Below are 22,419 nucleotides of genomic sequence, written 5' to 3' on the forward strand. Positions count from 1 at the left end.
TTTCAGGTCATCTGCCATCTGCTTTTCAATGGCAAAAAGCCTATCAGTTGTAATACCCCCGAAAGACATCCTGATGGGCCATCAAAAGCTATCAGTTTGTCAAATGATTTTTAGAGCATTGTTAAATGCCACACTACTAAAAATCAAAACAAGAATAACATCTACAAGTAACCGCTGTTACACGCTGCCGGATACAGCATGAGAAAGAAAGCTGAGCAGACAGACCGCAGTCTGGTAGCTGATCACTGCCCGACTGCCACATCTCTGAATAAAGCTGCGCGCACCACCCACTGTGGAATTGGCATTGTGTCAGAAGTGATTAGGTGAAGAGTGGAGGAGTGTGGGTGGAGGGGGCTCGGTACGTGCTCTCACCTGATGCCCTGACAGCACCGTGTGTCCTGCAAAGAACCCGACCCCAGGCTCTGTCTTTCCTGCTTCAACTGCTGTGATAGAGAGTGAAGGGGAAAGACAACTGTTCTCAGGGCGCAAGATCTAACCTTTGTTACTGGAACAAAGGGATGCACTGAGAACAGGAAACAAGAACTATTTACATATCATCACCTACTGTATTACCGAGCAAGGGAAACTTGGCCAATGGGACAAAATGTGGCACGGAAAGGCACGGGTCAACTTTGCTTGACAGAAAATAATAAAGCCTCCCTGAAGTTCTATGTTAACATGAAAAGGTCTCAAAGGATTTAGAGATCTACTCCTACTCCAGAAACATTGAAGGTATTAAAAAAGACTGCCCGGTAAAAATGTTTTCTTTTATTTCTACACTAATTACTGTGCACATAAACTTTTGAGGAATCATGAATTTCCCCAAGGGGATTAATAAAGTGATATCTTATCTTATGAGCTGTATCCTCAAGTTTAGCCCAATAGTTTTTTGCCAAGTTCAAAATGAACATGTGATTGTGTTTGACGATGAGTATAAGAGCTGCCACGTAAACAGTACAAGCCATTGAGCTGAAGTGATAAGCAAAAGGGAAACCGTACAAGAACTGCAGAGCGCCCAATGAAAGAGAACTGCTAAACAGTCCTAATCTGTGTCTCTAAACCTACACGCATCTATCAGCTGTGTATTGCATCTGTTTCACTTCCTGCACATGCAATATTGCACCTTAAACCAAAAGCGATTGTCTTTTTTTGTTTTTTTTACAGTAGCTTAACATTTCCTGCATGATCAGCACAAGCTGAAGAAAGAGATAATCACTCACAGACATATTTATCCACAGATTAAATGATGATGGACTTTAAAATACAAATGCTCTTTAGTGTCAATGGAGCTGCAGCTTTAACACAGGCTTTTAAAAGAGGGCTTTACTCAGCTCACAATCTGACATCCTGGCTTTTTGTCTACCTAAATCACAATGGTATTATTTGAAAAGGACATAGAGCCGTTGTGGGGAAAATGGCTTATTAAAATAATACTAATAACAATAACAATAGCAGCAAATGGACCATTCCATTTGTTTGGGTTCATGTGGGATTGAAATTTTATTGGATTGGGATATCTAAAAAAAGCATTTGTTGTTGCAACACTAAACGAGTGATTATAGCGGCTTAGGCGACTCAGTTTTACCAAAACAATGAATGGATTGCTGGATCAGTCACACAATCCTTTCAGTGAGTTAGTGTGTTTGCATGTGTGTGTGTCTGTGGGTGGGTGTTTTTAGGAGAGGGGGGCTGTGTCGTGTGTCTAGAATTTAACATATGGGTTAAACAGTTAAAGATGCTTCTGAAATGTGTGTATTAAGAAACATCAATTTACAGTGGATGGCTTTATTTGATTCCATACTGTACAGAGCCATTTCCCGATCTTTCTTCCTCCGCCCTGAGAGCACGAGACACAAGATTGTTTGTTTCACAGCGATAAAGTCAACAGAAAACTTCGAGAGCACCTCATTACTATGATTCATTCTTAAGATTAACCACACAGAGTTTAGAGTTACATCCCCAACAATACCATGGGCAGCCCTGCTTGATGACAGGTCATGCCCACATGCCATTATCAGCAGTATAAGGTGCGACACACTTCAAAACAAAGTGGTTTGTCTGGGGAAAAAGAAAATTTAAAACGTCTTTGTGGGAAGTTTCATATGTCGTTTTCCTGTTAGGCTGCACACTAACTTTTTGTAACTCGTTCACCTCTCTGCTGGTGAACCCAGTGCCTCTTGTTTTCTGTGATTAACCCTCTTCACTCATATCATTCATCCCTGGCAATCATATTGCTCTCTCGAGATGTGTGGAGGAATTGTCATGCCATTCTTAAAATGTGCTCATTTCCCAGTGATCGGACAAACTTGTGAATGCCAAATTCTCTCATCTTGCAGACTACTTGTGAATTAATCATGTAGACACATAGAGCAAGAGTTGGAAAAAACAAACCATGTTTTTTGGTGACTGACAATTGATTTGACTGTGAAGTATGAAAGATAAAGACATCAAACACAGAACAATGGAAAGACTGAGTAAAGTGCTTGTTATGTTACACTGCACATACGAGAAGCGCGAGGCCACTGGAGAGAAAGAGTCCACAGACATATCAACATGTTTGTGGAGACAATATGTAATGCCATTATAATTATTCAGACACAGTACAAAAAAATAACTATGATCCATTACACCATTACGGATACATTACAGTAATCATTTTACAGACACTTGTGAAAAAAAAAAAATGCTATTTACTTGCTGGATTATTCAGAAATATATCTGAATGGAAATAACCATTTTGATTATAAATAATAATATCACAGTTTATGTCTGTGCATGTGTTAAACTTCATATTCTCGATTTTGGAGGCAAAGAAATACCAAAGAAACTGAACGGAATCACCTGTTAATAAATAATCTAGTTGAGTAATTTATTGATTGAGACGTTAAACAGGTAATGAGTAATCTGTAATGTATTACATTCTGTGAGAGGAACCATCACAACACTGCAAATTAAGCTCAAGGCCACCTTCAGAGGAAGCACAGATAAAGTATATATTCTCTACAAACAAAATAGGTCATGCTGTTTCAGCTCCAATTAAATGCTGGGAAAAAATAACAGTCAACTGTAGAGCAGCTGTGTACAGAGCAGCGAATGATAATTAAAAATTAAGCAATTCCATAATTGACATTTTCCACAGCCATCCAAATCTTCGGTGTAAATTGAATTCATATAAAGGGATGCATTTCAGACTGTTCAGAGAAATATAATGTATGTAGACGGGCCTTTCAATGTTTGTAAGATTGTGCGTGTGTAAAAACTAGGTCATCTGTTCGGAACTGACACATCCCCCTGCAAACAGATATGTGAAAATCTGAGAGTGTAGAGAGGGGTGCCACAAGCAATCTTGGAAAAAACAACAAAAAAAAACAACAACAACAACAACAACAAATGACTGCACAAATTGTTGGGACAGGGATGAAACTTATTTGGCTTCACTTTATATACCATTACAATTGTATAAACACCATATTACAGAGGATGTAGGGTTTCCTGGTTTGGGTGAGAGCAGAACATTTTTGCCTGCCGTTTCCTCATGTGGTAGCATAGCTCTATATTTAAACCCATGCGGTGAACATAATGAAGATTCACACAGGTTATGTCTTAAAATCGATGAATTGGCATCCCGCGCTTCCCTTTTGTAATACACAGTCTTGTCTATCTCCTGTATAATTTAGCCTGCAAAGCAAACCATGATATATCCTTCTCCCTTCCATCTAAACAACTACATGCAAACAATGGTTCATTTGAATGACACCCTGAAGGTTATCTCTTGACCAAACACTACCACAGGGAAACTGCTGCTCCCCACAAAACACAAAGCCTAATCCACAGAGGGATATATCCTTGATGAAAAAAAAAAATCTTTAGAAAGTGCACACGTTTCATGTCCTGCGAGCCAGGGGTGGACTGGAGTTCTTCCGCGGACAGGAGGATGTTGTTTGGAGGTCACAGAAGAATCCAGTTTCCAGCAGCGCTACACAGACAGAGGCCAGCAGATTATGTGCAGGACAAGTGGGGCATGAGGAGGTGCTGCGACTGACAGGCGACCATGCCCTGGAACAACCAGCAGGGGCCGCTGTTATGCAGGTGTTCCTGGCTGCCTGGTTTCTGGCTAAACCAAGACTATACCCCCATCTGAATTGACCTCCTCACTGGGCAAAATGCTTAGATCAATACCTGAACACTGTCAAATGGTGTAACTGAAGTAACCAGTGCTTTTTTCATTAACCAAAGGAAACTACTTTACTGGATTACTTACATTACTCTAATAGTGTGCCTTGTAAAACTATCACAGCTCTGACTGGGAATTAAGAGCTTGAAAATATTATGAAACCTATCTTTAAAGTCAATTAATCCAAATGTATTGGCTTTATTTATGAATTGTGACGGTTATAATTAATCTGACTTATGACTTGAAGTGAATTTGGGGCAGTCGGGAGGTGATACATCCAACTATCACCCGGCAAGCCACAGTATCATAAATAGACCATGCAGACTTAGAGCTGCAAAAGAATCTCAGTACCGTGGGATAAATCTGCATCTCTCAGGCTAAAGGCCAGTAAGGTGGGAGAGGTTGAATGCAAGAAAATAAACAAACTGCTAAGACATTTTAGATTGCCAGAGCTCACTGAACTGCAATGACAGGTATCGACCCAGGAAGTTATTTACTAGCCATGCCGTTCCTCTCAGAGGAGCCCGGGAAGCAGGGGATGGCAGGCCCGTATTATTTATGAGAGCTTCTGTGACAAACACTTCTGCTCTACTGGGGGTTATGACTGACCAATGGAGTCTACAGGAACTTTTGGGGAAAAAAAATTTGGATGACGGGACAGCTCTCTCATCCTCTGTGAGAACAACAAATTAACTGACAAAAAAAAGAACATTACAATATCAAAATGTTCACCTAATCTGTATTTAAATATAAATTCACACTAATGATTTAATAAATAATTGTAATTACTTCTGGGATTCGTTGTCACCCAAGGACGGCTCTGAGCCTGGAAGTGGCCAGTGGAAGGAAGCTTTCTGATGCGTTGGCATGAGAAAGTGAAACATAAGGAGGAGATCCACTTTCCATCACCGACCTCCAGGTTCAAGTCAGTCAAGTGGACTGACCTTTACTCTGTGAAGCATTCAGTAACCAGATCCTGCCGACCACCAAGTCACATTTCATCCAACAGCATGGTTTTAGGCACAGCAATAATTACCCAATTATAGCTTGTACATATGCAATGCTAGTAAATCCAGCTGATCGCTGTCACAAGGTGTGACTGCTTCAGTGTAATAAATTATGATGATATTATGCACACAAGACAAGAATGTGTGCTAAGTGTCCGCGTGGTATTAAGTAGACAACAACTGATATCTGCCAATAGATTTAATATCCCAAATTGTGCAAATGAATCAGGCGACAAGGATAAGCTTATGTCAAACGTTTCATGATGGTAGTAAATTTGTTTTAAATTTAACTATCATTTTAGAGAACAAATCTTCCCAAGTAACTAGTGACAGGGAGGTGAGAGGATAAACTGCACATTGTGGCTTCTTCAGTGGCATTCGACTGAATCTCTGCTTGTGCTACCATTTAAATGCAATCCTCCCATGCTAGTGATGGGCATTTTAAGTTATGTCACAGTTTACATAAATATCAACATGATATATATATTTTTTTATTTTAGTAATTCGAACAGAATCTATTGCCTGTATTAGCTGTATACTGTAGATCTATAATGAAAACTGCACAGTAAGTTTAGCTTTACAAGCAGCCTATTAAATAAATTTTAGGCTCCTGCCTTCAATGTCTAATTAACCTTACACCTTAACCTCAACCATACAATTACGCTCACAGGGCAAAAGAGGAGGAGAGGTTTTCTTGAAGAGGAGAGAAACGTTCCAAACGTAACAATCTGAGGCCTTGCTCACTTCAGTGCAGTGGTCACAGCCTTTATGTCTGACATGCAATCAGGCAATGTCAATTATTATATCCTATTAAAATTTAGCTGCGGGCGCACATTTTCAGTATATAAATTTGATCATAAAAGAGGGCCTGTGTAAATTCAGTGTAGGCCTATCCCACGTTTCCAAGACACCTTGTTCAAGCAAATGTAAAACTACTACATATTCATAGTCATAAGATCTCAAATTCAATCCTGTTTGTGATCCTAATGTGTTTATGAATGCATTTCTTATTTAGACAGAAAACAGAAAATTCAACTATTTATACAAAAAAAAATCTTCTACGACAATTGAAAATTAAAACGCTCCATTATTCATGCCTTTCCCAACCCCATGCTTACTGCAGCTTTCAGAGAGAGGCAACTGATGTCAATGTGGGTTTTTTTATGTGTACGTTTGTGTTTTTCCTGTATTCATGCTTTTAAAAGCAGTTACAAGGTTAAAAATGGATTAAACTCCACTTTAACTACTATCAACCTGAAGCAAACGATCAAGATACTCATGTAAGATTTCAAAAAGTACAGTTGCAATGGCCCAGCTCCTGTCAAGGACGAAACGGACTACATGAACCATGACTCAGTTTAATTTACTATATTTGAGTATTTGTGCAAATAATGGAAAACGGTAGGTTAGGTGGTATGATGATCATTGCTCTGAAAACGACAAATGGTACCACAAGAGTTTTCAATGATGATGACTCTGATATGACTATGTCATTTTAGGCAAACCTGCATTGGTGAGATAAGAATTTATTTAGACATCAACACACCTTCCACACCTCTTTGATAACCGATAATCACGTAATTGCATTGACTTATATGTGAGCTTTGATTGAGTCTCTATCTTAAGTCTTTATCACCCATTCTTGTTATGTCAAAATAGATAATTCATAGATTCCTATTGCATAACTTGAGTTGAAAACAATATTCTAAAAATAGAAGCTCTCATCTATAGGAAAAAAAAACCCTTGCTGTTAAAGAACTCAGTTATCAAGTTGATGCTTACTGACATTTACACACAGAAGATACGTATATACTGGAAGATATGACAAGATAGATGTCTCATTTGGTGTTGTACTGCTAAACATGAGTGTTTTAAATGAACACCGAACAGCTGGTGTTATAGCAAAACAACACTCTGAACACCTTCCTAATATCAATATTAATACTAATCTGTCTGTGTGGAACACCTATAGAGAAGCATGTGTCCTGGTGGTTTAACAAATAAACAATATGCACTATTTATTATGCCACTAAGTCGTGTTATTGCACAACTGTTTGCTTTACTCAAGGCAAAAAGCAGATTTGAATGAGAAATCATACAGACAACAATATAAAGAACGTAGGAACCTTATACTGTATGTTAACTATGTATAACTTTGCTTTCTTTAACAATATGAAAAGAAACAAAGAAAATTATGAAGGGGCAGAGCAGCTCACAGGGGTAAGGCAAGTCGGGGCATTCATACTTACATATGAATGGGTTTGTTTTTGCAAAATAATGATTTATTTTGCTTTTAACTATCAATAACATCTGAAAACTGCATGGAACAATACTTTCTAGTCAGATTTTTGAGTTTCTCATAAGATTTCTCATCTCACTTGCAACCTCCTCCCTACACACACACACACACACACACACGCACGCACGCACGCACGCACGCACGCACGCACGCACGCACGCACGCACGCACGCACGCACGCACGCACGCACGCACGCACACACACACACACACACACACACATATACACAGACAAGCCTATCTTAGTGGTGTAATTTTCTTCTGAAAAGTAGCTCAATTGTGCATTAATATGGCCTCTGCTTTGTCCTCTCAAACAATGCCACTCAATTCTAAAAACAACAATCATGAGTTTAAAAAGCCTATAATAAAAACAAAAGTGTTGAGTTAGAATTTAGGTGTTTTTTTCCCAGTGTGATGTTGGGAAAAAAAAAAAAATCACATGACATTTTGGGGGATAAAAGACTGCAGTTTTGAGGACTTTTAAAGATTCTCTTATCTCATCTTCATATAGCCAGGGGGGAATTCTGAAGATTGCTCTCTTGTACAGTTTGCGCAGACCAAAGCAGATGAAAATATGTAGATGAGCTGCCAATCAATGTAATGGCCTGTTGCTACTCTGAGACAAATGGACTGGGTCAAGAGGTCAGAAGAGGAGAGTGAGTGCGGGGAAAGTGAGTGGGAACAAGGGTCTCCATTGTATCACATCAATCACCAATCCAAAACAAGCTCCTATGTAGAAGCTACTACATGGATTTTGAGAAGTACTGTAAGGCAATTATTAAAATAATGGGAAATTTGGGACTACCTGTGTATCTGTAATACCTTGACAAGATTAGAATCGCAGCTCTATTAAGTATAGAGTGTTGTAAGTGTGATTCACTTCAAGTCAGTATCCGCACACACATTAGTAGAGATCCCAAGGCTGCAGGCCACATGTTCCCATAATGTAGAAGAAGTTGCTCTGGGCTCTCACTTTGTAGTTACAACTTGTAACCCTGCACTAGGCAAAGAACCCTCCCTGGGTAATCTATAGCAAGGCTGGTAACCCTGCGCTTAGTCAGCTTGCTCTTTAAAGGACCTCACATAGGTCCTGAGTGTTGGGGCATCCAGGGTCAATCACCTGAGGAGAAGGCATCACGTACGGTGTAACCTCTCGTGGAAAACACAGCTAGCATTCACATTCACATTTTTCCAGGCATAAATAGTAGTACTGCTCATGCACTTCAAAGAATAACTCATTTTTTATGTAATATTCAGATGGTTCTTTGGCCTGAGAGTAGTATAAGACTAAATCAACAATAACATTTTGTTTATGGATAAATGAGGAAACATATTGACTAAAGTTTGAAGCATGTCATGCTGGTGCCTATAACTCCCCTTTATTTAGCCCTGGCAGTAGCTGATGTTTTTATACTGGAAAACCAAAGCATGCATAATAGTTACAGATGGTTCTGATCTGCATAATAATTCTGAAACATGTTGCAGTTTCCACTATGACTCCTATTCAGTTAGTCACCATTAAATGGTGCTAAATCTTGCATTCCACTTCTCCTTCAACATCATGCTGAATATGATGGACATGGACAGTTTGATTGAATTTCAAAGGTGTTGCATTCTTTTGGAGGTGAGATGTTAGCTATAGCTCTGCAAGCACAGTCCTGAGTGATGGACAAGGGTCCATGTCAGGTCACAAACATAAAGGGGCTATTTTGGACGCATGCTGATAGCACCATATGCAAATATTTTTGTGCAGGTCAGAAAGCAAAATGGCCAGGACTGGAAGGCAGAGACATGTCAGATATTTAAACATGTTTGACAGTTGAAACCATCATTGACCTTCTAGGGGGCTTTAACTGGCTGCAGGGATTGAGCAGTTCAAAATAATCCCCCCCCTGTCAAATGTCACTCAAGCTCAGAAATAACAGAAGTCATCATCCAGCTTAGTTTTCCTCCAATTTCGGGAAAGACGGAGAGACTCGTGGAAATTGGTATGTTAACCGGCAGCCATGAAATCTGTTAATTTTTTTTCTACAATAGAGATCAAACACTGGTGGATTTGGGTAATTAAGTGTCCTTGAAGCCTGTTGATGTGAAAAGCCCTTCTTACACCTTCACTTTACGTGTGAGTAAGGACCCATCCGAGGGTGGGTGTTGGGGTTGGGGAGGGTGAGGGTGAGGGTGAGGGTGAGGGTGAGGGTGGGTGCTGGGCGGGTAGGCAAGCTAATCAGAACCAGTCTAGATCATAGCATTTTTTCCAAGGAGTTCATCTTAGACTTCTAATGACGCTGCCCTTCGATGAATACCCTCAATTATGTGAAATGATCTCTATAATAAAGTCCTCAATCAAAGTCACAGACCCCCTACAGAGAAAGTCCCGGGTATTACATAAAATTACGATTAACTCCAAGTGACTGGACATTTTTTTGATAATTATGAGAAATATATAAATAGTTCTTTTAATTGACTATGTTTTGGTTTATTTGCACAACAGATTAAAAGAGGCACAACCCACTTCTAGTAAGTAGATTTAACACCATTTGTGGAAGGTTATGAAAATGTCACGACATTGGGTCAACCAGACTGACGATGATAAAGGCAAAGTTGACAGATTTTGCTTTCACTCTAATCTGGCTTTTATAGTGTCTCTGGTCTATTTTGGCATTAAGGCACGAAAGATCTGCTATACCGGACACAAATAAACAAGACACAGATTAGAGCTAAAATATAGGAAACTGACAAACAACTGTTAAGGTTTGGGCACAAAAGCCTTAGGGTGGGGTCAGGCCTGATGTGTGACACCAAGTCATTACAGCATATCATCATGTAGTTGGAGGACTGTGTGCATATGAAGCATCAGAGTTTCCCGATATGATTCAAAGAGTTAAAATAAAGCAATGGGGGAGGGAGGCACTGAGCCCATTATCATGCTATATCCTTGGGAAAGAAACACAAATATATACTGTACATACTATATACACAAAATTAGAGATTTGCTTTTATCTGAAATCAAAGAGATCCTCACAAATCTATTAAACGCCACCTTTTGTTTTTAATAATGCATCATACTGGGACCGAAGCAGGCTTTTCAAGCAAAATGTAGACTTTTGTTTTGAACAAATATAATTAGACTTTTTTTTTATATACTTGCTGCAGTGTTCAAGCTAATTTGTATTTAGTAAAGTACAGTCCTTGATGAGCTATTCCCAGAGGCTGGGAGGCCCGGTTTGTATTTTGAACCAGCATAAAATCCTTGAATTAAAGAAAACTCAAGGGCCTTGCACTTTCCAGAGATTGTCGACGGCTGGATGTATTGAGATTAGAATAGCTGTCTCTATGGCATAGCCTACTCTATTCTGAGGGATGACAGTATTTTCTAATTCTTCTCAATCGTCTACTACAAAAAGGTCTGGTGCTGGATCCAGGGTTTTGCAATGCTCTTGAAGACTTGGAGCTGGGCCTATGAAAGTCTTATACCGCTCTTGCTGAGATTATCTGTGTATTTTTTTGTATTTTTTTTTAACCTTAGTAGTATAAAGATTTTTTTGAAGCAGAGAGTGTTATGCATCCTCTTCCCGTGGATTAAATGATACACAACAATGCCCCTGTTCAAGACTGAACAATAAGATCCAAAAGCTCTTTTATGTAAAGTAGTCGCTGAAGTATGCCAATCACAAGAAAAGCAAACAAAAGGCCCTCAAGAAGGCTAAGCAACTGAGAAGTAAATCATGCCCTTGTCATTTGAAACAATCATTATTGAACACACTCAGTCAAGAGTATTGCCTTTTGTAAGATTTGTTTTTATCATCGACTGAATGTTTTATCTTAAATGAAATAGTTAAGATGCAGATTCCATCCTGGTCACAGAGCAGTGGACCAGCTTTTTACCCTCTCACAGATAATTGAGGGGTCATGGGAGTTTGTTAATCCTGTCTACATGTGTTTTGTGGATTTGGACAAGGCCTATGACTGTGGCCCCCGAGGTTCACCGTGGGAAGTGCTGCGGGAGTGCGGGTTGTCAGGGCTTCCGCTGTGAGCCGTTCGGCCCTTTTACACTCGGACTGAGGCTTGACCATCGGCCAGAGCGGCCTGTCCAACACCTTAACATGCTGTAGGCTTTCCCAGGGAGGCCGAGCAGTGTGATCCCTCGGTGGTTGGAACACACGCTCCGGTCCAGTTTTTTAAAGACGGGAACTACTGCTCCTGTCTGCCAGTGTTATAATACAGTACTTTGGTCTGTTCTCTGTGTGCCATCCTCACCATTTTTTTTTTTAGAATTCCTAAACCATGACAACTTCTTGTCATTCAACATTTAAACACGGGTTATAGAAGATACTAAACTACGATTTGATGTTTTTCAGAATAATACATTTGAGTGCAACAGAGGTGCATTCAAACTGTTAGCAGTTCCCTCTCTCTGTCAAATTTTAGATGACCGATGAGCCTCTTTAGATGCTTATTTCACATATTTATTGATCATAATCAGACTAGCTGATAGTTAATATCTCCCAGACTAATTTTCTGATGAAAACAAACACCTAATATTGATGTTGTCGGGCTGTTGCCGATAACAGGCAGTTCCAGCTTATGCCTTGATGGACTGAAGCTACCTGCTGGTGATGGGTGGATGAATAAAAATTCCATCTGTTTTTACCTCCGCCAAGGAGGAAGCTTTGCCATACACACATCCTTGCAACAACAGCATGAAAACCCTCAAAATCATTCTTCATCTTTACACTATTACATTCCACCTTCCAAAAATTAAATGAAAAATAAATTGCATCATGATGCTAAGGTTATGTGTAGATAACAGAGATAACATAGAGGGTGAATATACAGGTGCATACAGACTCTGCCTTTTATGAGACAAATGAAATCAGATGGTGTAAACCCCCACAGAAAAGATGTGTTAAAAATTCATAAAGGTTAAAACAACTGTTTATTCTGAGCATTTCAATGAAAGACGGTAAGCAGCTCCCAATTGCATTGCCATCTGAAGCCGTTAAAGCACAAACTTACGCATACTGTACACACAGCCATTCAAACACGCACATATACGTATACATGCGCACAAACATGCACACAAGCAAACACTCGCACACACACACACACACACACACACACACACACACACACACACACACACACAGACTACACAGTTTCTTTGTTTTTAAGTTATTTTTACAGCAGTTCTGCTTTATTAAATAATATAAAGTGACTGGAAAGATGCTACAAAGAGAGAGTGATTGACAAGGAATGCCTCTTAGCCGTCTGAACCGCCAGATTCACAGTTTTAATGTTCTCTATATAAAGCGTTTATGCATACAGAGAGATGGCTATTAGCAGGAAGGAAAATCCTTGTCTACTTGATAAAAAATGGAATTCACTATCAGTTAAATATACTACTTAGTTTGCACTTATAGTTACAACAACTAAGAATGATGGCAACTGATCTGTTGTGGACATGACATCATGAAAACTGTTCTTACCTTCGGTGGAACCATGGGTCCAGGACTGTAGGGAGCCAAGCTGGGTGGGGCATCTGTGATGTAGGTCTTCTTGGGGCCTGAAGGCTGGTACCCTTGGGTGGGGGTAGGCTCAGGTCTCCAGGCACTTGGGCCTCCTCCGTGGGTCATTCCAGGATACTGCTGGTCTTGATAGACACCCTGGCCCATGGGGGAAAAGCCTGGCTGTGGCGGTCCATAAGCAAAGTCAGGACCTTTGGGCTGGGCAGGCATATATTGCACCTGTGCAGCGCTGCGAATAGGCTGCTGGGCAAAATGCTGGCCGGCCGGGGCCTGGTGCTGGGGACCGGGCTGGGCGGACCTCACCTGGACATTGAAGGTGGGCTGGCTCGGAGTGGAGGCTGTCGCATAGGAGGCCGCGACGGGCTGAGGAGCCATCTGGCACTGAGGCTTGGCCACTGGGCTGGCAGAGGAAGGGGGGATGGAGGAGACTCCCCCAGGAGCCTGGGGTTTGGGCGTAGACTTCTTGGTGGCAGTCAGAGGTGGCTGGGTCGGAATGACCATCCGCTTGTAGCCAGTCACCGGAGCATTGGGACTGGTTACTGCTGGGGCAGCAGAGTTCTGAAAAAGAGCAATAAAATACCATTCTAGTGAAAAACAACAAAAAACAGCTTCGCCTTTCCCTACTGTTCATAGTCACCATGCCTTGCATGCCTATGGGCGTGCAAGGACAGAGCTAGTAGTTTCATTCTCTATTAAATTTACAAGTAACAACAATTTAAACTCCATTAATTATGAATTACATAACATTCAATGGGGGAATAGGTAGTCATAAAATAGCATTGTGAATTTCTACAGCAATAGGATGAACTGAGAACCTTGATAAATGAAATCCTGGTGAATGGATCTGATCTTGTATTCAAGAGGTATTTACTGATAGTGTGGTTTACACTCAAATGATTATCCAGCCTGCCTCCTCAGAGTCAATTACAAGGCTACCTCAACAGCAGAGGCTCTGCACTGTCTCGACCACGGCCAACCGTAAGCTATGGCTAATAAAGCAGGACGGGAAGGGATAAATTGTTTGGTAGAGGACGCAATGACAGCAGATTGGCAATGGCACATGACACTTGTGCTGACTCTAGCTGGTTGTACAGGCAAGATGTTAAATCACTGAGATTTGTGGTGCTGGTGTTCCTGGGAAGAGACGACTGTAGAGCGGCAACACAACCCATTGCTGGGATTCTCACCGTCAAAACAACTGTGGCACTTTGATCTAATGTCCAACGGCTATCTTTGATGCATAGGCCAAACTACAGCAAACTAAAGCAGCTGATAACACAAAGAAAAATAATGTTTTACTACCATGTCAGTGGCTTCTGCCCTGAGTGTCTCTGATGTAAGTAATAATTGTTTTTCACTACCATTACATATCGGTGTCAGACTTTCAGCCAGTCTAAAAAGGGTCTATCATTAACCTTGGTTGGTCTTATTAGGTTATTGCCTGAAGCCAAAAATCAGAGTCAATTACTAATTTTGCAGCACTAGGGGAACAAAGACGAACACTTGTAGTCTTTAGACCCTTTGCAACTGGTTTGATGAGATGTCTCCTAAATTGGGGCAGAGCAATAATTCCAATCGATTTTCCTTAACAGATGATCAAAGCATGCTGCATAGAAATGACACAACAGCAATGTTTTGCAGCGCTGCCACACTTCCGTGTACTTCCTTGCTTGAGTGGAATTAAAAAATGAAAACACTAATGTTGTAATAGTCAGTGATCATAACGTATTTAGATAAATAGAATCCCAAGTGTTGGTAGAAGAGGTGCATGCATCAAATTTGTCTAAATCCCATCTAATCTAAGTCAGAGGGGAGCCCCTAAGGAACCATAAAAAGCTCCAGAAATATTTTATGCTCTAACTCTGATTTCTGTCTCAGTGATTAGTGCTTATGTTTATTAAAAAAAAAGTGTGCCTGTCTGCATATGTACGGAAAAATCTCAACTATGCCCTTTAGGAAGTGAAATTACTCAATTTAAATGTTTCATGGTTTTTAAATACTCTAGATTATTAATTTATCTTTAAGGCCTTAAAACCTACAGTAACATTTACTTAGCAGAGCACTGGAAATGCAAATAGGCCCCTCAAAATAATTACATTGTCATGGTACATTTTCCACCAATTACATTAAGAGAATGGCTTCAGCCCTTTCTTGAAACTAAACCAAAGGATACAATCTGCAAAACCTGCGTGCAGTGGAAATGATTTTCACGTTATCCAAATTATCTTTATAGTTTGTCTAAGTTAGGGTAAGGTCACATATTTTCTATCTTTTAATGATAATTAGGGTGGGAGGGTGGTCTAGTGGATATACAGACCATCCTTCAACTGGAAGACCAAGCACCTGAATCCCTACCAGCTCCAGAATCGCTGTACTGTAGCTGAACCTGCGCTCACACCTGCCCTACTGAGTTGGGATCAATAATCATACTATCATTACCACAGCATCAGCTAAATAGTGATTTTTTTATAAACTGTGTAACTTTATCAGTTAAGTAAATACTTATCGGTATGAATAACACCGGAATTAAGTGGAATCAAATCTACTCCGTCGTGAGCCACATGCACCCCTGCTGACCTGGGTTCAAATCCTGCCAGAGACTTTCTCTCCTGTGCCTCCCTCTCTACTTTCCAACAATATAAATAAACATATTGGACTGCCCTCTCTCCTTAAAATAAATAAATAAATAAATAAAACAAGTGAAAACTATCTTAGTGCTATTCCCATGCTTGCCAGCTGTGAGCTTCTTGGCAAATAATGTGACAAGTGTAAATGTTTTTCAATGCCAGTTATGGATACAGACAACACATCTAATCTTTTAGTAACGCTGCTTTTTAAAACGACAAAGGGTTTGGAGTAGAAAGATGTTGCAAGTTATTTGCATAGAGAACAACACGTAATGATAATGTCTTATTGTAATGCAATTGAAATGTGAATAAGTTTAAAGCTGCACTCGGCAACTTCATATGGCAGTGGCCCCAAATGGCAGCAAGAGGTAACTGTTTAAATGACAGTGACACCAGATTTTAATTTGGGCAAATAGGGTAAATGGTGTCTCAGTTAGGGGGGGTGGGACACTCTCCTCTGTTGCAGCCCCACATTGTAATTTGAGCTGATAAGATGGGTGTATTTTACATTAAAATCTTGCCTGGTGCAGCTTTAATAAAAAATGTGTGGATGTGTGATAATCAAGTGCGCTTGACTAGCTGCATGGGTCAGTCTTCATTATAAATAAAGTATTTTATGCACAGATTGTGCATATTAGGTGAGAAGATTTGATGGGGTTGTAACAAGTTTGAGACGTTTGTGATTGTTTTGAATAGTACAGCATTATATAAGCTATTTTATTTAGAAAACTGCTATTTTCTTAATGTTTTACTTGTATTTTGTATTTTTTTCTTTAACTCTTTCAGGCTTTAATGATGAAGATGTAATGTATTATTTTGATGCATCAAATATCTGTCTAGCTCAGGAGTTATTCATTGCACTGCACTGCACTGATTGTAACTGTGATGGTTGTCCATTAAGCACAATTTTATAATTTGTGTAAACAAAGTAACTTAAGTGGCACTTGCCATATTTAATTGATTTTCCTTGATTGCATTGATTTATTTAGTTTAATTACTCAAAGATTTTGCTGAATAAATATATATTTTGTTGAATCATGCCTTTGATACAGTAGATCTCCTTAATCAAGCATTACTAGGTAAAGAACTGAGTTATTGGCATTGCCTACTGACAATGCTTGTGATGCAAGGCAAATTGTTAGTAAAAAACAATTGACAATGATATTGGAAGCTGATAGGCAATATCATTGTCAATATGCAGACTTAATAGATGTTCTACTTCATAAAGTACCTGTAATGCTCCATCACCATATCTCAGAAAAGTGGTTGGCAAGGTTGTGTATGTGTACATGTTTGTATATCTACTTGCACACTGTTCATGCAACTTGAGCACACACTTTATATTTATATCATGTGCACACAATAGCAAGTCATGCACACAAGTTAGCCATGAAATACATTTTTTCTCCTACAGAGCAGCAACTCTCGGGCTCCAAAGCTGGAAAGCTTACGATCATAGGCTTTTCACACATGCACAGTTCAACAAGGACCGATGAAAATCCTACACTCTCTTAGTGACATCAGAACATGTGGGGCATAAAAAAGTGCAAGGCTCAATAAACATGAGGATGTTCACACACAATATTTTGATATTGGCCTAAATCTGAAATTTCCTAAAATTTCCTCAGCATTCACAAACATTAACAGTGATTTCAAGACTTTGCCAACATATAAAAAGATCTTCTGCTGGGCTTTTGATACTACAGCCTGGTTATCCTCAGAACTGATATGCAGAAAACATATGACACCAATTATAGGAAGGAACTATATGAATTATAGTAATGAATTCAGGATATGAAGACATCAAAATTTTAAATGATCAATGTGGCATGGAAGGAATGCTTAGGCTCTAATTTAGAAAGGAGAAATAAGAGCCTGCAGCAGCACCTGAAAACAATTAAAGAAAGAATCAACATATTCATCTCATCACCCTTACATTCACTGGCTCACACAGCAGTGCATATGTTGGCACGGCTGTGAAGTGAGCTAGCATTATGTGTACATCTTTGAGGGCAAGACATGAGCAGCGTATGTATACTGTTCATTATACAGAGCCAACCACAGTGTTACAAGCTACTGTAATCCAAAATATCCCCTAAAAGCTGTACAGTACAAAGGATTTTTTTAGGGAATCTTTAGTCATTAATTTGTTTGACCTACCCATGTGTATCTTGATTGTGTGTGTTCATAAAGGGAAAACACAGTCAGTTCAATTTAACTGCACAGGGAGTTAATAGCCAAGCCAGTTTTAACAATTGATGTTTTGTAGAATCTCTGTATAATGTTGGTAAACTGTGCAACTGGCAACTGTGGCTTCCTCCCTTGTGAGGATGGCAGATGGCTGATTTTTCCTCTCTTTGTGTTGTTGGCCCTTTTAACGCACATAAACCTGATATTCAGAAGGGATGAACCTGAGTGAGAGTGAATGGGGCTATGGAGAAATGTAAACCCCTCGTCAGAAACTTGAGGCTAGGTCCCACTAGATTAATTTATTATGCTGATTTTAGGCCCAGCTGGACGATTATTTTTTTAAGTCTTTTAACGATATGAAGAGATACGTCACGTCTCCATTCAACAATATGGCTGCTTAATGTTGTCTTGCTTATCGGCAAACTTACATACCTCGTAGACTTCAGAAATCATTAGACTCTTCAATTCAGCATCCAATAGACCAAGCAGCACTCACTGATAATAAATTTAAACTGTTAATCCCACACTCTTCCTCCACAAAAATACACGGGCAGTAGCAAGCAGTGTGAACCAATTCTAAAAGCTGGAATATTTTATTGAAATAAATTTCCGCTTGGTGGGAGAATAGAATGTGTTTATTCAAATAAATGCTTTTGCGATAAATGTCTTAAGTCATGTTCTACAAGGTGTGTATGTTTGCTTATAAGCAAGGCAACATTAAATTGTCAGATTTTTGAATGAAATTTGGCGTGACGTTCTCTCCGCACAAGAAAAAATGGAATGCATCGGGGCTACTGCGCCACTGTTGAACCAAGCAAGGTTTGATATTAGGCTGATGAATGACCTTTATAGAATTTAATTGATTAAAAGTGTGGTAAAAAAAATGATTAGTAAAGTGGCAAACATATTTCACAATCCCATCTCTGCACTTAATAATTTTGAAAATAGACACTGAGAGAATCGGGTAGCGTGTGATCCCTTATCTTCATGTGTGTGAAACCGATCTTTGCCTCATCTTCTAGTGTGCACCTTTTTGACAGCAAGGAAAGGATTTACTCAAGACCAGTCGTCTAGTCTGAACTGCCACGTTGGGCACGATTGGAAATTTTGACCTAGGCTATACATACAGCATCAGTCTCAATACAATACACTGTCCCTATGCCCCCCTTCCACACACACTCAATATACAAATGCAACACATACAGTTTCAAAAAAGTTTTCCCTAACCCCTTCAAAAAAGTTAACCCTCACCCTACACTCTAATTCAGACCGACTTTGCAAACAACTTAAGTGTGAAATTTCACAGAGACTCTCAAGAAAGCCTTTTGACACATTAAAAAAGATTAGGAGAGACTATACAGACCTTGGGGGGCTGAGTAAAACTGTTAACTTTGCATTTCAAACCACGAGGGTGAGGGATTTTTTTTTTTTTTTACACAAGCTTGGGGAAAACCCCTAAAGAGGGAGAAGTTCTGCATCTTTTCAAATTTGTACTCATCTAAGACCTTGGATATTTTCTCCAAACTTCTTCCTGCTCTTATTCATACAAAGCTGATGCTCGTGACTGTTGGCTTTACTGTCTACAGTATCTGTCCATCTCAGCAGTTATGACCATGGAAAAATCCCCAATCAACACTAAAAGATCCTCTAATCTTCCCTCCACTCTGAGTCTCCTTGTCACTAAAGCAACGCAGAATCAGGCACAATAGACACATTAAACACATTAAACACAATCCCTTAGCCTCAGCACAGTCATGCAATTGAGGGTATCAGTTCTCTACTTAAAAATAGTTCCAGATAAGGGACATTAAATATGATTAAACAATGTCTCTCTGAAATGCAGCAAGACCTCCAGCTGTTTTGAACTATCTTTCTTTTGCAGATAAAGTGTGTTATACACATATCCAGAACTTTTTGCCTGCTGTATCTCACGAAGATCTGTTTCTTTTTTTTGCTCCTTCAAGTGACAGTTGCATTACAACCCCAGTCATGCAAAGTCTTTAGCAAATTAATATCTAAAAAAATGTTTCATACAAATTACATTAAATGTTTAATGGATGCCCTGGATCTCTTTTGTCCTGAACAACTACCACTACTACTAATAATAATAATGGTAATAGTATCAAATCCCCTTTCTGTGCTTTCTGCATGTAGTTCTATAATGTTTGAGTACTCCATGGAGCATGTCCTTGGACAGGGTTTTAGCCTGTAAGGCATTATATTGAAACAATAAGAATAAAATAAATAAATTAATATGCATTCTTTATAATGAAAAACACACAACTACTACTACTACTACTACCACCAATAATAATAATAATAATGCATGCAGTAATGTCATAATTAAAGTATTGGCTATGATTTGCTGCAGATTTAATGATACTGTAGTCATAGTTCACTTTAGCCAGTAAATACCGACTGTTTTACTGTTTGCTTGTAAAAAGGTTTTAAGTGTCAACTGTAAATCCTCCTGGATATAAGGACAGGCAAGAGGCTTTTGTCTAAACAATCCCTCATAACAATATCTACAGGGCGATTCCCAGTGGTATTCCACTTTATTTGTGAAATACCCATGCACATCTGCAAGAATAGCTCTCCCATCTACAGCTATCTTTTTTGGCATGTCTACTTTTCTAGAAGGGTGGAAGAGACAGGAGTTGATGTGTGTGACACAGGTAATGAGCCTGACTGTAATCCACTGACTGCCCCCATTTTTATGATTTTCCCCAATATAGAATAAGAGCACTACCAGATAAAATTTCACACATTATGTATATATATTTTTTGGAGTACGTGTAAAGTACACCAAAAACTATACACATGAGAGCCAGACTGTAAATGACCAAGGACACCGTAACATTATCTAAGGATATGGGGACTTTTTGGTACGGAACTGCTAGCACTACTATGGGATACAACGCATGTAGGTGTAACAGCTCAAATCAAAATCAGTTTCCAGTTCTACGGTTCTATCCATCTATTCTATTGCTTCTATGGCTTCTAACATTGGGAGAATTGGTCCCATTGGGAGAATGTTCACAAATACAGCCTGAAAGGGAAATACTGATATACATGTTATATAGATAGATATTTCAAATAAATGGATAAACAGACAAACAAACAAAACAAATGAATAGATAGTGCTTGTGAAAATAAAGACGTGCAATGAACTCTATTGGAATTTAAAAACCCATCAATGTACAACTGCCAACGACAGTGTAATGCAATCATCATGACTGAATATGTGCATGTGCGGCAGTTCTTCTACTGTGTTACTTGGTGTGTCGAAAGGTCACGCACTGCTTTAACATACTTTACTTTTTAGTCTACTCTTTACTCGACAAAGCCGTTATGGATTCTCTGAAGGTGAAATATTCAAGGAACGATTTTGTTTTTCAAGTCTCAAAAGAGTATGGGTGTAAAAGGTCTTCTTGCTGTTTGTCTCTAGAGAGCGGGTACTCCATCCTATCCAAGTAATCCATCAGTGACACAGTATACAATTACTACAGACAGCTTAAAATGCAGGGAGAGATGTGAGAGCGCAGCATGAGCCAGGTAGCGTACCCATGCAGTCGCACGTACTTGGTATGCGTACCCACTGGTACCACCAAGACACCCCCAAGACGATGGAGTTGAACATCCAGTCCATGCTTCAACATTCAGAGTTATGTAATCCCCTGAAAACTGGGTTTCAGAAGAAAAGTATGTAATATTGCTAGTATGATGTAATAACATCATACAAAGTAGGGCGCATTACTCACTGATGCAACTAAAAAATCATTTTCTGGGCTACTGTGCGAAAAAAAAAAGTCCCTGAGAGTCACCAATAGTGGCGCTTCTGCAGGCTATCTTTATAACGGAGGGAAATGTGTATTTTGCAGCTATCACACAGCAGAAACTGATTCTTTAATTCACCTCCTGTGGTTCTACAGGCCAATCCTGCCACACACCCTGACGCAACCCTGCATTTGGGTTTCCGTGCGATCATGACCCCCTCCTGCTCCAGGAGGTCATATTCAGTTGTAAATGCCCTTCGCTTACGTCAATGTCATCAGTCGCAGAGATGGGCAATTGTAACTCTTCTGTCAGAGGCTGTGTGTGTGTGTGTGTGTGTGTGTGCGTGTGTGTGTGTATGCTTGCGCACGTTATAGGGAAGAGGGATAATGTGCAATGACAGCAGTTGATGGTAAGCCTTTTAGCATTGTTACTAGGAGGGCTAGCTTCATGATGTAAAGAGGCAGGTTACATTGACAGTCACAGCTTCCTGGCTCAAACAAAATTTGTCATTGGTTCACCCTGTTAATAAAAGACAAAGGGGTGATACTATGCGGTTTATTAGACTAACGAACATTGACGGAACACATTGACTGCCTACGGGCATGCTCCTCTCTCCACAGTTGGCTGCCCCTGTCAAAACTCAGAACCTGCTGCCAGATTGACCTTAAGGTCAATGGGCGCCACTGGCACTGTGGCAACATCTCTGCTCCATGCAGCAACACAGCTATCAGGGAGTACAGCAACATACAAAACAAAGAGAGAGAAAAAGTTAAACACCACAAAGCCCTATAATTACCGGGTTGGAGTGTCATCTTGATGC

General features: G+C 39.7%; 1 protein-coding gene across 3 annotated transcripts in view; it reads right to left on the reverse strand.

Moving 5' to 3' along the window:
- Positions 1 to 22,419, reverse strand: part of lpp (LIM domain containing preferred translocation partner in lipoma) — a 139,720-nt gene that overhangs the window by 35,378 nt on the left and 81,923 nt on the right. For all 3 annotated transcript variants that reach the window (XM_071517613.1, XM_071517612.1, XM_071517611.1), the window contains exon 8: positions 12,967 to 13,563. In XM_071517613.1, coding sequence (XP_071373714.1) covers positions 12,967 to 13,563 — 597 coding nt within the window. The remainder of the gene's footprint in view (positions 1 to 12,966; positions 13,564 to 22,419) is intronic.

The sequence above is a fragment of the Centroberyx affinis genome, unplaced genomic scaffold (assembly GCF_046629955.1).
Source record: "Centroberyx affinis isolate AG114_WGS23_722 - 3 ecotype Tasmania unplaced genomic scaffold, CSIRO-AGI_Caff_v1 ptg000503l_1, whole genome shotgun sequence".
NCBI classification, from domain to species: Eukaryota; Metazoa; Chordata; class Actinopteri; order Beryciformes; family Berycidae; genus Centroberyx; species Centroberyx affinis.